General features: G+C 42.5%; 1 protein-coding gene across 1 annotated transcript in view; it reads left to right on the forward strand.

The window, feature by feature from the left end:
• LOC101674351 (NFKB activating protein) overlaps positions 1 to 15,732 on the forward strand; it is a 25,534-nt gene continuing 9,802 nt past the window's right edge. Inside the window, exons 1-4 of the mRNA XM_045068242.1 lie at positions 1 to 526; positions 3,393 to 3,473; positions 13,314 to 13,384; positions 13,573 to 13,713. Coding sequence (XP_044924177.1) covers positions 141 to 526; positions 3,393 to 3,473; positions 13,314 to 13,384; positions 13,573 to 13,713 — 679 coding nt within the window. The 5' untranslated portion in view covers positions 1 to 140. The remainder of the gene's footprint in view (positions 527 to 3,392; positions 3,474 to 13,313; positions 13,385 to 13,572; positions 13,714 to 15,732) is intronic.

Raw genomic sequence — 15,732 nt, forward strand, 5'->3', positions numbered from 1 at the left:
CGTACCCGGAACTGTTACCAAGGTTTCCTGGGGTTCGGGCGGTGGCGCGACGGCGGCTTAGAGACGCGAACCGACCGAGATCTTCCTAGGCTCGCGAGAACGCCCCCTTCTCTAGCGGTTTAGGGGACCCAGCGGCCGCGATGGCCCCTGTGTCGGGTTCGCGCAGCCCTGAGGGATCGGCCTCGGGCTCCGGGGGGAAGCGTCGCAGTTCGTCCAGGAGCCCTAAGCCCAGCCGATCCGCCCGCTCCCCGCGGGGCCGTCGCTCGCGCTCGAGATCTCGCTCGCACTCTTGCTCTCGGAATGGTCTCAGCCATCAGCTGGGCAGCTTCGGTCAGGGCTCGCGAAACCAGTCCTACCGTTCCCGCTCGCGGTCCCGCTCCCGGGAGCGGCCCTCAGCGCAGCGGGGCAGCACCTTCGCTTCAGCCTCCTCGACCGCGTATTATGGCGGCTACTCGCGCCCCTACGGGAGCGACAAGCCGTGGCCCAGCCTTCTGGACAAGGAGAGGGAGGAGAGCCTGCGGCAGAAGTGAGTGAGGCGGACGCGCTTTCTCTTGCGGGAGCCCACGCGACTTCGCAGTCGGACTTTCGCTTTTCGCCCTCTGCCCAGCGCCCCTTTCTATCCATCCCTTCAGTCCCCCCCCCCGCCCTCCAGAAAAACACGCCTTTTTCCGCCCCTTTCTCCCCTTGGGTTGTCGCTCGTCCTCGGGCCCCTTCTTACCGTGCTCCGGTGTCTCCGCTATTACTTCTGCCTCCTGGCTTGTAGCGGTTCTGTCGGGAGCCTCAGACCTGCCCGAATTACAGTACCCGCTCGCTTGTGTCTTTATTACTTGGAAGCGCGCTTTTATTTTGCACTCCGTTGAGCTCGTGGCTAAGAAGAGACCTGTTTTATTGATCACAAAATTAGCAGTGCCTAGCATTTGGTAGGCGTGCCACCGTTGCTTGCTCAATGATTGGACGGATTTGAGGTCACAGAATGTGCACGGTGGAAATGTTGTGGGGCGAGTCGGGAAAGTTGGAGAGGAAGAGTTTAAATCCGAGGAGAGAAAACCCTCTGAGACCAGATGATTGGGCGCGGGAAAAGTGATCTGCCAAACTGTTGATTAAGCTACATTGAAAAAAGGCCTTGTTAAATGGTCTTAATTCGACGGTGAAAAATGATATTCACTCTCGGGAATGAGTATTGGAGTGGAAAAGTGGGTAGTTTAAGGAGGAGAAAGGAAAAGGGTTATAATTATTGCCATGTAAGTTTTAATATCTAATGCTTATTGAGTGTTAAATTCTATCAGGCATTGTACTAGGGGCTTTACATGTCCTCTCTCTTTTTTAAAGATGTTATTTATTGGGGCGCCTGGGTGGCTCAGTGGGTTGAGCCTCTGCCTTCTGCTCAGGTCCGTGATCTCAGGGTTCTGGGATTGAGCCCCACATCTGGCTCCTTGCTCCGTGGAGAGCCTGCTTCTCCCCTCTCTCTCTGCCTGCCTTTCTGCCTACTTGTGATCTCTCTCTCTGTCAAATAAATAAAATCTTTTTTAAAAAAGATTTTTAAAAATCTTTTCTTTCTTTCTTTTTTAAAAAAAGATTTTACTTATTTATTTGACAGAGAGAGTACAAGCAGAGGGAGAAGGAGCAGCAGGCAGAGGGAAAGGGAGAAGCAGGCTCCCCTCTGAGCAAGGAGCTCCATACCAGGACCCTAGGATCATGACCTTAGAAGGCAGAGGCTTGGGCGCCTGGGTGGCTCAGTGGGTTAAGCCGCTGCCTTCGGCTCAGGTCATGATCTCAGGGTCCTAGGATCGAGTCCCACATCGGGCTCTCTGCTCAGCAGGGAGCCTGCTTCCTCCTCTCTCCCTGCCTGCCTCTCTGCCTACTTGTGATCTCTCTCTCTGTCAAATAAATAAATAAAATCTTAAAAAAAAAAAAAAGAAGGCAGAGGCTTAACCACCTGAGTCACCCAGGCGCCCCTACATGTCCCCTGTGTTAGAAAAGAAATTTAAGAGTATCACAGGCATTGAGGGGCTTCCATAAATCTTTTTTTCCAAGAATGGGAATAAAGGATAGTGATGAAGAGGACAGGCTCCAGAATTGGACTGCCTTGAGTTTGAAATCATGCTTTGCTGCCTGATGGTTGTGTGACCCTGAGCAAGTTTCTGAACTTCTCTGAGCTTTATTTTGTAAACACTTAAAAAGGGATAAAGTTGGCGCCAAGGCTTTTAGTGTTGTGATGATTTAGTTCCTGGAACAGTACTTGAGTGTTAGCCATTAGGCTTCCTGAATAGAAGCAGAAACAATAAAAAACTGAGTTAGGTTGGAGACCTACCTCTCCAAATTGAATTTTTCAGACAGTTACCTCCTAAGCAACCAGCATCCTACTAGACAATCCTCATCAAAAAGGTGTCAAAACTTCTTGGATGAAATTTGCATTTGTACATTTAGAAGGTGAATAATTTATCTTAAGAGTGCAGATGAATATGGTATGGTGACTAACAACATTAAAAAAAAGACAGTGCAGATGAAGCTGGTGGCAGCAGGGATGAGAACTTAACTGTTTTTACAGCCTGTCATTCTTTACCCTGCATATGGATTCCAAGTTGGGTGGTAAGTATAACCCTTTCAGGCTCTTCAGGTGGGAAACCAGAGTCTAATTTTGCATGATTATAATATCTTTTCTCCTGAATAAAGAAGTAAAAAATTGTATATTCAAACAATCAAACCAATTTATTTTGTAAGGGTTTGGTGTGTGTGTGCGTGTGTGTGTTTAAACAAATGGAATCAAAGCAGCTAAACTTTGAGGAATTGAGCCTTCTTTTTTTGTATTTCGTGAGCAAAATTTAAAAAAATCACAAACATAAATTTTTCCTGTCCTCCGAGAGTAGATAGAGTATATAGTCCTTTTCCAAAAAAGGAACTAAAGGGAAAACAGAGAAAACAAACCCTGTATCTCATTGAGGACAAAACTTTTCTTTCATTTTCAGACCTCTCTCTATTTTCTATTTCTAATGCTTAATTTTTATTTTCTGTATTCCGGAGTTTCTGAAAACGGGTTTGACTAAATCAAAAGGAGAGTCTGCTCTTTACTCTCATAAATGTGTGTAAAGGAATTTATTTCCAAATACAGAACTGTTTGTGTCACATATTACAGAAGATGAAATGAACAATTAAGAACTGTGTCATACAGGAGGCAGAAGAGATGCTCTTGTTGGCTTTTTAAGCTGTATTTCTGGCCTGGCCTCAGGTTGCCTGTAGTCTGTACTAAGAACATCAAATTATAATGAGTATTAACTTACTAATTTAACTTTTAAAAAAGGAAAATAAGACTTAACTGGACTCCTTTGAATTGATTATATATTTGGAAAACAGTTTAGCCATGGAGTTACAATTTATATGCCTATATCTTCTAGGAGATTAAGTGAGAGAGAAAGAATTGGAGAACTGGGAGCTCCTGAAGTATGGGGACTTTCTCCAAAGAATCCAGAACCAGAGTAAGTGATGAAAAAATACTTCATAAAAATGTAACATTTGTTTAAATCCAAAGACTGTTGGTCAAAATTTTTGTTAAATGAACATTTAAGTACAGCTCACATTTTCTCTTCTTTTTGTGATTTGTGCCATTCTACCCCTTAGAATTTTAAAAACACTGAACATTCCTAACGATTAAAACATGTTGCTAGGGGTGCCTGGGTGGCTCAGTCATTGAGCGGCTGTCTTATGACTCAGGTCATGATCCCCGGGTGCTGGGATCGAGCCCTGCATGGGGCTCCCCGCTCATCGGGAAGCCTGCTTCTCCCTCTCCTGCTCCTCCTGCTTGTGTTCCCTCTCTCACTGTCTTTCTCTCTCTGCATCAAATGAATAAATAAAACCTTTTAAAAATAAATAAATAAATAATAAAACATGTTGCTAGTGGATTTTAACATTAATTGTTCTTTCAAAAGATACTTACTTTTAAGGATTTTATTTATTTATTTAACAGAAAGAGAGCACAAGTAGTCAGAACGGCAGGTAGAGGGAGAAGCAGGCTCCCCACTGAGCAGAGGGCTCCATCCCAGAACCCTGGGATCCTGGGATCATGACCTGAACCAAAGGCAGCCACTTAACCAACTGAGCCACCCAGGCACCCCTTAATTGTTCTTTTTAAATTGTAATTCATGTTGGTACTAATTTCCTATTCCTTGAAGGGTACAGTATTAAGACAAATACATTATTATTTTGAATTGTTTTTTCTCAACCTAATTGTAGAATACATGTCACATTAGTTAGCCTTACAGAGGGATTTTTTTTTTTTGAGGTACAATTGACAAACAATATGGATGGTAGACTAGGGTTTTCTTATATATATATCATTTGCAAATAGTGACCGTTTTACTTCTTTACCAGTTTGGATGCCTTTTATTTTTCTTGTCTTGTAGCTAGGACTTCAGTAGTGTGTTGAATAAAAGTGGCGAGAATAGGCATCCTTGTCTTGTTCCTGATCTTAGGGTAAAGCTTTCAGCTTTTTACTGTTGAGTGTGATATTAGCTATGGGTTTGTCGTAAATAGCCTTTCTTAAGTTAAGGTATATTTTCTCTATATTCACTTTGTTGAGAGTTTATATCTTCTTTGGATGTTGAATTTTGTCAAATGCTGTTTCTGCATCTATTAAGATGATCCTAGAATTTTTATCCTTTATTTTGTTAATGTGGTATATCCACATTGATAGATTTGTGGATATTGAATTATCCTTGCATTTTTGGAATAATTTCTACTTTAGAATGGTATATGATCTTTTAATATAGTATAAAATTTGATTTTGCTAATATTTTGTTGCAGATTTTTACATCTACACACATCAGGAATATTGTCTTATAATTTTTTTTTATTTGTGGTGTCTTTGGTTTTGGTATCAGGGTAATGCTGGCCCCATAATTTTTTTTATTTGTGGTATCTTTGGTTTTGGTATCAGGGTAATGCTGGCCCCATAGAGTGAACTTGTTCTTTCTTCAGTTTTTTGGAATTGTTTAAGAAGTACAGGTCTTAACTCATTAAATATTTGGTAGAATTTACCTGTGAAACCGTCTGGTCCTGGAGTTTCTTTTGTAGGGAATTTTTTGATTACTGAGTCAATTTTATTAGTAGTAATTTAGATGATTGTTGTTTCTAGGAATTTATCCATTTCTTCTCAGTTGTTCCATTTGTTGGCACATAATTGTTCTTAGTAGTTGCTTACAGTTTTTTTCAATTTCTGTAGTATTGGATATAACTTTCCCCTTTCACTTCTGATTTTATTTATATGGGCACTCTCTTTTTTTCTTGATGAATCCAGTTAAAGTTTTTTTTTAATCTTATCTTTTCAAAGAACTAACTCTTAGTTTCTTTTTTTTTAAGTTATTTGTTTGAGAGCAAGTGAGAGAGAGCATGCATGATCAGAGGCGGGGAGGGTTAGAGGCAAAGGGAGAAGCAGGCTCCCCACTGAGCAGGGAGCCTGATACAGGACTCCATCCGAGGACCTGAGCATCATGACCTGAGCTGAAGGCAGATGCTTTACTGACTGAGCCACCCAGGCGCCCCCAACTCTTAGTTTCATTGATCCTTTCTGTTGTCTTTTTAGTTTCTTTTACATTTATTTTTCACTCTGATCTTAATTATTTTCTTCCTTTTACTAACTTAGGGCTTTGTTTTTTTCTAGTTCCTTTAGCTGTAATATTAGATTGTTTGAGATTTTTCTTGGTTCTTTAGTGGGGCCTGTGAACTTCCCTCATAGAACTTTCGCTCCATTTGATAGGTTTTGTACTGTTGTGTTTCCATTTTCATTTGTCTCAAGGTATTTTTTCATTTCCTCTTTGATTTCTTCATTGACCCATTGGTTGGTTGGTTGTTTTTAAAGATTTATTTATTTAAGAGAGAGAGCACATGCTCAAGTAGGAGGGTTGGAGGGAGAGGGAGAGAGACTCTCAAGCAGACTCCATGTTGAGTGGAGAGCCTGACATGGGGCTTCATCTCATGACTCTTGAGATCATGACCTGAGTTGAAACCAAGAGTCAGACATTTAACCGACTGTACCACCAAGGCACCCCATCCATTGGTTGTTTAATTCCATGTTGTTATGCCTTTATGTGTTTGTGTTTTTCTAGTTTTCTTGTAATTGATTTCTAATTTTCTTGTAATTGATTTCTAATTTCATACTATTGTAGTCTGAAAAGATGCTTGATACAGTTTCAATCTTCTTAAATTTATCAAGACTTGTCTTGTGGCCTAACATGGGATCAGTCCTGGAGCACATTTCATGTGCACTTGAAAAGAATGTGTATTCTGCTGGTTTTGGATAAAATGTTCTGTGTATATCTGTTAAGTCTATCTGGTCTAATGTGTTGGTCAAGGCTACTGTTTCCTTATTGATTTTCTGTCTGAATGATCTATCCATTCATGTAAGTGGGGTGTTAAGGTCTCTTACTGTTATTGTATTATTGTCAATTTCTCCCTTCATGTCTGTTAATACTTGATTTATGTATTAAGGCGCTCCTGTGTTGGGTGCATAGGTATTTACAAATGTTGTATCTTCTTGTTGGATTAATCCCTTTATCATCTATAATGTCCTTCATGTCTTGTTACAGGCTTTGTTTTCTAGAATGTTTTGTATGATATAAGTATTGCTACCCCAGCTTTTTGTTTGTTTTCATTTGCATAGGATATCTTTTTCCATCCCTTCAGTTTTAGTCTGTGTCTGAAGTGAGTCTCTTATAGGCAGCATATTGTTTTTTTTAAACAGTTGTTTTGGTTTGGGTTTTTTTTTTTTGGTATTTGGTATTGTTTTTTAATCTATTCAGCTACTGTGTGTGTTTTGATTGGAGCACTTAGTTTACATTTAAAGTAATTATTTTAAAAAACCTATTGATAAGTATGGACTTGTTGCCATTTTGTTGATTTTTTTTTTCTGATTTTTTAAAAAGATTTATTTGTCAGAGAGAGAGAGAGCACATAAGTGGGGAGCGGCAGGCAGAGGGAGAAGCAGTCTCCCTCCTGAGCAAGGAGCCAGATGTGGGACTTGATCCCGGAATCCTGGGATTTTAACTTGAGCCAGAGGCAGACACTTAACTAGCTGAGCCACCCAGGTGCCCTTTCTGTTTTTGAAAGTCTTCTCTGTTCCATTCTTTTGCTCTCTTCCCTTGAGATTTGGTGACTTTCCTTAGTGTTATGTTTGTATTCTTTTATTTTTTGTTTATCTGTTACAGGTATTTGGTCAGTGGTTACCATGAGGTTCATATATAACATCTTATGTATATAGCAATCTATTTTAAGTTAATGCCCACTGAAGTTCAGATGCCTTCTAAAAACACTACATCCCCCCACTGTGTTTTATTTTTGACATCACATTTTACATCTTACTATTTTATGTTTCCATTGAGTAATTATTGTGGGTCTGATTTTGCTGCTTTTGTTTTTTAACCTTCATCCTAGCTATGTAGGTGGTCGACCTTTACTCTATGTTTACCTTTACCAGTGACATTTTAACTTTAATGATTTTTCGTTTTTTAAAAGAATTTATTATTAAGTAATCTCTACACCCAACATGGAGCTCAAACTCACAACCCCAGGATCAAGAGTCATGTACTCCACTGACTGAGCCAGCCAGGTGCCCCTCCTTTTATAATTTTCTTAGTTGTAGTTATGATTTGTCTGTTCTACTTAAAATTAAGTCCCTTTAATATTTCTTGTAAGACTGGTTTGGTATTGATGAGCTCCTTTAGCTTATGATTATCTGAGAAACTCGTTTCTCTTTTGCTTCTGAGAGATGACCTTGCTGGGTAGAGTAATCTTGCTTGTAAGTTTTTTTCCTTTTAGCACTTCGCGTATATCATGCTGTTCTCTTCTGACCTATAAAGTTTCTGCTAAAAAACCAGTTTATAGATTTAGGGTTCCCTGGTATGCAACTAGTTGTTTTCCTTTTTACTGCTTTTAAGATTCTTTATCTCTAACTGTTGACACTTTTATTATAATATGTCTTGGTTTCTTTGGGTTCATCTCATTTGGGGGTGACTTGGATGTCTTTTCTTCCCCACATTAGGGAATTTTTCAGCTATTATTTTTTCACATAAACTTTCTGTCCTTTTCTCTCTCTTCTCCTTCTGGGACCCCCATAGTACAACTATTAGTACACTTACTATTACCCCAGAGGTCCCTTAAACTTAACCTCATTTTATTCAGTTCTTTTGCTTTTTGCTCTTCAGATTCAGTGGTTTCTCCTATTCTGTCTTCCAGATTGTTAATCTGTTCTTCTGCATCTTGTAATCTGCTGTTGATGCCCTCTATTCTTCATTTCAGTTATTGTGTTCTTTGGCTCTGATTGGTTTAAAAAATATTTTCTCTCTCTTTGTTGAAGTTCTCACTGTGTTCATCCATTCTTCAGTAGAGTTGAGGGAGCATCTTTATGGCCATTAGTTTGAATGCCATCTGCTAGATCTGCATCTTGTTTAGTTCTTTTTCTGAGGTTTTGTTGTCTTCTTCCACTTGGGACATACTGTTTTGTCTCATTTGTGTCACAGTGTTTGTTTCTGTTTCAGGTAGAAGAGCTATTGTCCCAGACTTGGAGGAGAGGCTTTAGCCAAAGGTGTCTGTGGGGCTCAGTAGCACAAACCCCCCTGGTCACCCAAGCCAGGTAGCCCAGGAGTGTCTCCTATGTAGGCCGTCTGCTCCCTCTTGTGGCTGGTGATAATTTGTGTAGACTGGTATAGACTAGTATGTGGGGCTGTTTCCTGGTGCAGCTGTCTGCTAGGCCTGGCTATGACTACTTTGTGGATGCTGGTGAGTGGGGCCGACTTCTGGCCTGTCTCATTGACAGGCCTGGTTGTGACTGTTGTGGGCATGCTGGTGTGTGGGGTCAGTTCTTGACACAGCTGGCTGTAAGGCTTGCTTGTGAGAGGCATGAACACTGCTGAATAGAGCAGGCTTTCAGTGCAGCTGGCTGCAAGGTCCAGCTGCAACTGATGCAGGCACTCTAGTATGTCAGATTGGGCCTCCAGGGCAGGAGCCCTGGAGGAGCTCTTGGGTGGAAGGTCTGCTGGTCCTGGCTGAGGATTCCTGCTGGTATGATGGATACAGAGCTGCTAGAGAGGAGTGCCAGGCCAGGGCAGGTGGGTTGGGTGGAGCGAGTCTGCTTGGGCTGTGCCAGTACTACTAGCACAGGAGATGGAGAGTGTCAGAAATGGCACCGGCCAGCGCTGGACCAGCTAGATGGAAGGGAAGTTAAAAGAAAATGGGTCCCGCCAATACTTTTCTCTAGAGAATGTTTAGACAGATCCCTGCTCCTCCACACACACCCTAAACTTAGTCTGTTTGGATCTCTCCTTCACCTCTAACCTAGGTGCTTTTCAAACTAATGCCTCTGCACTGGCATGCCCTTTAAGGGGAAGTCTCAGTTTCCCACTGTCCTTTGGCTCTCCCAGACATAAGCCCCACTTGTGTTCAACGCCAGACATTATGGGTGCTTGTCTTTCTGGTACAGCTCCCTCAGGCTCTGGAGGCTGATGTGGAACAGAGATCTCTTATTTCTCAGTGAGGGACTCCACAGTTATGATATCCCTTCCGCTGCTGGTCGCCATGCCGAGGGTGTGGGTCCTAACCAGACTGTGTCTCTTCTCCTTCTACCTTTGTCAGTGTGGCTTTTTCTTTATATCCTTAGTTGCATATGATCTGTTCTGCTAGTCTTCAGTTCATTCTCAGAGACAGTTATGTATGTAGTGGTAGGTTTTGGTGTGTCTGTGGAAGGAGGTGAGCTCAGGAATTTCCTACTCCACCATGTTGGTACCCTCTCCTGTACTACATTTTCCTCATCTCTACATCCTTCCATAGACATTTGGGTTGTTTTCATGTCTTGGTTATTGTAAGTAATGTGCAGTGAACATGGGAGTACATATAACTTCAAGTTGCTGTTTTTGTTTTCTTTGGATAAATACCCAGAAGTGGAATTAATGGATCATATGGTGGTTTTATTTTTAGTTTTTAAAGAAGCTCCATACTGTTTTCCATAGTGGCTATACCAATTTACATTCCCACCTACAGTGTGCAAGGGTTCCCTCTCCCACATCATCACCAACACTTGCTATTTCTTGTCTTTTCAAGTATGGCCATTCTAACAGGTGAGGTGTTACCGATTTTTTTTAAAGATTTTATTTATTTGACAGAGAGATCACAAGTAAGCAGAGAGGCAGGCACAGAGAGAGGAGGAACCAGACTCCCTGCTGAGCAGAGAGCATGATGCGGGGCTTGATCGCAGGACCCTGAGATCATGACCTGATCTGGAGGCAAAGGCTTAACCCACTGAGCCACCCAGGTGCCCCTTGATTTTTTATTTTGATTTATATTTCCCTGATGATTAGAAATATTGAACATTTTTACATTTACTGGTTACCCATTTATATGTTCTTTGGAAAACATCTATTCAGATACTCTGCTTTTTTTTTTTTTAAGAGAGAGAGAGCATGTGTGTGTGAGGTGGAGGTTGGGGGGCAGAGGAAGAGAGAGAATCTTAAGTAGGCTTCACACTCAGCACGGAGCTCAAAGCAGACTTGGTCTCACAACTCTGGGATCATGACCTGAGCCAAAATCAAGAACTGGATGCTTAACTGATGGAGCCACCTATGAGCCCCTGTTACCTTTGTTCTTTTTTTTTTTTTAAGATTTTATTTATTTAATTGACAGAGATCACAATTAGGCAGAGAGGCAGGTGGGAGTGGGGGGGAAGCAGGCTCCCCACTGAGTGGAGATCCTGTTTTGGGGCTCAATCCCAGGACACTGAGATCATGACCTGAGCTGAAGGGAGACACTTAACCCACTGAGTCACCCAGGTGCCCCTGTTACCCTTGTTCATATCGGGAAATATAAAAACCAGGGCACCTGGGTGGCTCAGTCAGTCAAACACCTCCCTTCCGGTTCAGGTCATGATCCCAGGGTCTTGGGCTTGAGCCTGCGTCAGGCTCCCTGCTCAGCGGGAGAGTCTGCTTCTCCCCTTCCCTCTGCCACTTACCCTACTTGTGCTCTCTCTTGCTCACTCTCTCAAACAGATAAATAAAATCTTTTTTTAAAAATGTGAAAACCAGGGCGCCTGGGTGGCTCAGTGGGCTAAGCTGCTGCCTTCGGCTCAGGTCATGATCTCAGGGTCCTGGGATCGAGTCCCACATCGGGCTCTCTGCTCGGCAGGGAGCCTGCTTCCTTCTCTCTCTCTCTCTGCCTGCCTCTCAGTGTACTTGTAATTTCTCTCTGTCAAATAAATAAATAAAATCTTTAAAAAAAAATGTGAAAACCATTTCACAACTCCCACAAGGAGGTGAGGGAGCTAACTGCCTATGTTTTCTTCTAGGTAAATTTTTGTTTTCAAGTCTTTAGTCCATTTTGAGTTAATTTATGTGTATGGTGTAAGATAGTGGCTCAGGTCCATACTTCTGTATGTGGCTGTCCAGTTCTCCCGGCACCATTTAATAAAGAGGCTGTTCTTACTCACTGTATATTGTTACTACTTTGTCATAGATTAATTGCCCATATATGCATGGGTTTATTTTTGGGCTTTCTAGTCTGTTCCCACAGGGATTTAAAAAAAAATGAATATACCAATACAGTTTTGTTTAGTTTTCTTTTCTTTTTTTTTTTTAAGATTTTCTTTTTAAATAATCTATATGCCCAGCATGGGGCTCAGACTTACAGCCCCACAATCAAGAGTCTCAAGCTCCACCAGCTGAGCCAGCCAGGCACTCCTGGTTAGTTTTCGTGTATTAAATAGTATCTGACAGCCTAATTCTTTTTTTTTTCTTTTCTTTTTTCCCTTTGGTGCTGTTCCTAAGGTTCTTCTTCCCTCTCCTCCATTTCTAAGTCTACTTTGAGTTGAAACAATGTGCTTGACAGGTATACTTGTGTTTTATGACAAGGTGATAGCATTATTATTTGAAACTTGTTCTTATAGATACATCGAAAATGATCAAAGAATCTAAACTAAAAGAGTGAGTTGGAAGGAACACTACAAATAATTTTCCGGGCAATACCTAAATTACTATAGATGTGGTCTTCAGATTAAGATTATATGATATGAAAATTCCTCTTCTAAACTATTTTTATAAGATTCATCTATTTTTGAGGGCACCTGGGTGGCTCAGTGGGTTAAGCCTCTGCCTTCGGCTCAGGTCATGATCTCAGGGTCCTGGGATCAAGCCCTGCATCATGCTCTCTACTCGGCAAGGAGCCTGCTTCTCCCTCTCTCTCTCTGCCTGCCTCTCTGCCTACTTATGACCTCTCTCTCTCTGTCAAATAAATAAATAAAATCTTAAAAAAAAAAGATTCATCTATTTTTTAATATATTCTTTAAATATTTTATTTATTCATTTTTTAAAAGATTTTATCCACTCATTTGACAGAGATCACAAGTAGGCAGAGAGGCCGGCAGAGAGAGGGGGTGAAGCAGGCTCCCTGCTGAGCAGAGAGCCCGATTCGGGGCTTGATCCCAGGACCCTGAAATCATGACCTGAGCCGAAGGCAGAGGCTCAACCCACCAAGCCACCCAGGCGCCCCTTATTTATTTATTCATGAGAGAGAGAGAAGCAGGGTACTCGCAAAGCAGAGAGGCGAACGTGGGACTCTATCCCAGGACTCTAGGATCATGACCTGAGCCAAAGGCAGACCCCCAACTGACTGAGCCACCCAGGCGCCCCAAAGATTTATTTATTTTAAGACAGAGAGCAAATGGGTCAGAGGGAGAGGGAGAAGACCCCCCACTGAGCACAGAGCTGGATGTGGGGCTCAGTCCCAGGACCCTGAGATCATGACCTGAGCCAAAACCAAGTTTTGGCCATTCAGCCGCCTGAGCCACCCAGGCTCCCCATCCTCTTCTAAATGATTATAGAATTTTAATAGTACTCATTTTCAGAATTATCATAATAGAATGAAATCTGCTTATATTGTAGTGTGTTAAGTTCTTCTTGCTATGGAGACAGAATGGTTGTTGCTCTACTGTATGTCCTTTATACACATATAATAAATGCAATCTTCCTTTGGTCTTCCTGTCTCTATTTTTTTCATCTTTCCTTACATTCATCTTGTGGCTTCTGAAAAATCTTATATGTTGCTTTCAGTTTGAATAGTGTTTTGTAAATGCTAAAGCATGCAAATCTAAATGATTATTACGTTATTTTGAAGGTGGTACATTCTTGAACTCTACCTTTACAAAGTTATTCCAGTGTTTGCTTTTAATGGTTCTTTGTTCAACCGGGGTCATTACTGAAATTTTTTGATTCTGTATTTTTATACTCCCATGATTCACGGTTTATCAGTTTTCTGATTCTTACAACCGTCTTCTTCAAATCCAGCTCTGATGAACACACACCAGTGGAGGACGATGAGCCAAAGAAAAGCACCAGTTCAGCTTCTACTTCAGAAGGTACTTTTTTAACTACTACAGAGCTGCTGTATTGAGAAATTGAAAAAAATGTTTATAGGCAAACAGTAGACTTTGCTTTTACAAATCAAGTTGCCTGTCATCTGTTCTTTTTCAGTATTTCAGATACAGTAAAATTGATAATCGTAATACTTGCCTAGAAGTTAATTTTGTATTTGTACTTCATGTAGAAGAAAAGAAGAAGAAGAAGAAGTCTAATCGTTCAAAAGAGAGGTCCAAGAAAAAGAGAAAGAAGAAATCCTCTAAAAGAAAACACAAGAAGTACTCTGATGACAGCGACAGTGACTCGGACTCTGACTCAGACTCCAGTGGTAAGAAGGCCGGCATCGCTCTGCAAGCCTGGCTTCAAAACTCATTTTACTTCGTAGAACTGATTTCAGAGGAAGGTTAAGGACAGTAGCCGAGAGGTGCTGAGCGCTGGCCGTCTCGGTGCCAGGAGCCCCGCTAAGCGCTGGGTGTTCTCAGTGCTGTTCAGTCCACACGTGGCTCCAGACTACGTCTTAGAGATGGGGAAACAGGGCGCAGAGCCGGTTGTGACACTGCACTCAGGCTCACACAGCTGAGATCCAGACCCGAGCGCTGTGACCCCAGATGGGTGTTGTCCAGCCGTACGGGGCACGTCGTGGCGGCAAACCGAACCGAGGCGGGGTCAGGCCGGGAGACGTGCGGCAGCAGAGCCAGCCCCATGGGGCTGCTTCAGGCCTGGGGAGCAGCTCTCTTGTGTCGTCCTCACACTCAGCGGGCACCTCTGTGCCATTTTCCAAAAGTGACACCGCAGAGGACCCCCTGCCGGCTGGCAGCTGATTTATGGAGGACACCCCTCCCCCAGTGGCGTGGTGCCTCACAGAAAGCCACCTTTTGTGCCTTCTCCTGGCTGATGATTGACAGGATGATTGACCCCCTGCCTCTGGGGACATTGCATAAAGGTGTCTTTTCCCCTCATGTCACTGGGGTTTCCTGGCTCCTGTTGTTGCTTTTCTTCCTCACTGCTGGAAGAGTAAACTACCTTTTTTTTTTTAATAAAGATTTATTTATTTTGGAGAGCGTGTGCAGGTGTGCAGGTGGGAGGGAGGGGCAGACGGAGAGAATCTGGAGCTGACCTCCCCACTGACCATGGAGCCTGACAACAGGGCTGGATCCCGCAGCCCATGAAATCGTGACCTGAGCTGAAATGAAGAAGCAGCCGCTTAGCTGACGGGGCCTCCCAGGTGCCCCTGATGAACTTTCTGAGAGCACAGATGTGAGCACATCTGTCCCCTACTTAAAAGTCCTTCGGCAGCTCTCTGTCGTGTTCAGGGTGAAGTTCGGACCCTGACTGATCCCTCTCTGATCGCACATGCCCTCTCCCTCTTGCAGCATCCTCTTAGCCTGAGAACGACTGTCTCCTCAGTCTTCCATGTTCTTTCTCTTGCTTCTGTGACTTGATACAGAGTCCATCTGCCTGCAGTGCCAGTCTCTCCCTGCATACGGCTTGGCTTACTCTCCTCAACAGTGGGCATGCAGTACTTTCGTAATAAAACTGATTTTAAAGAGAACTAGCTTGGAGCACCTGGGTTGCTTGTCCATGAAGCAAGCGTCTGCCTGCGGCTCAGGTCATGATCCTGGGGTCCTGGGATCGAGCCCCACGTTGGGCTCCCTACTCAGTGGGGTGTCTGCTTCTCCCTCTCCCTCTACCCTTCCCTGCTGCTCTGTGCTTGCTTGCTCTGTTGTGCTGTCTGTCTCTCACTCAAATAAATAATTTTTTAAAATCTTAAAAAAGAACTAGCTTAAGAGGCACCATTCTTTAAATACCGTCCCCAAACCAGCCTGATAATGAGACTTCTCTGTACGCCCAGAGCACCCCATGCTTCCCTGTAGCACTCTGGATTCTGTTTATCTCTTACTTCTGTCTCCTCTGTTAGACTGAGCTCCTAGAAGGCATGTCCCTGGCCCCAAACACATAGGGTTTTTTTCTTTTTTTCATCGTGAAAATGCTCAAAACAGTATAAAGTAAGGAGGGTAGTATTATACTATATATCACTTAGATTTTAACAATTTTTAGTATTTTGACATTTGCTTTAAATACCATTTTTCTTGCTGAGATATTAAAAATAGATTAGCAATATCACACTGTCACCCTAAAGATTTCTGTGTCCATTTCTAAAAAACAAGGACATTTTCCTGCTTACCCATACTATTATCTCACCCAATATACTCTGTATCACTGAAGACTTAGTATAACTTTAATTTCTGTGTCCCTGGAGCCTAGTACATACCCTGATGAGTAGCAATAAATGTTTGAATTGGTTAATTTCTCTGTAACAACAAATAGGCCAGCAGTAGGATATTTA

This window comes from Mustela putorius, unplaced genomic scaffold (assembly GCF_011764305.1).
Source record: "Mustela putorius furo isolate JIRA1106 unplaced genomic scaffold, ASM1176430v1.1 tig00003901_pilon_pilon_pilon, whole genome shotgun sequence".
Taxonomy (NCBI): Eukaryota; Metazoa; Chordata; class Mammalia; order Carnivora; family Mustelidae; genus Mustela; species Mustela putorius.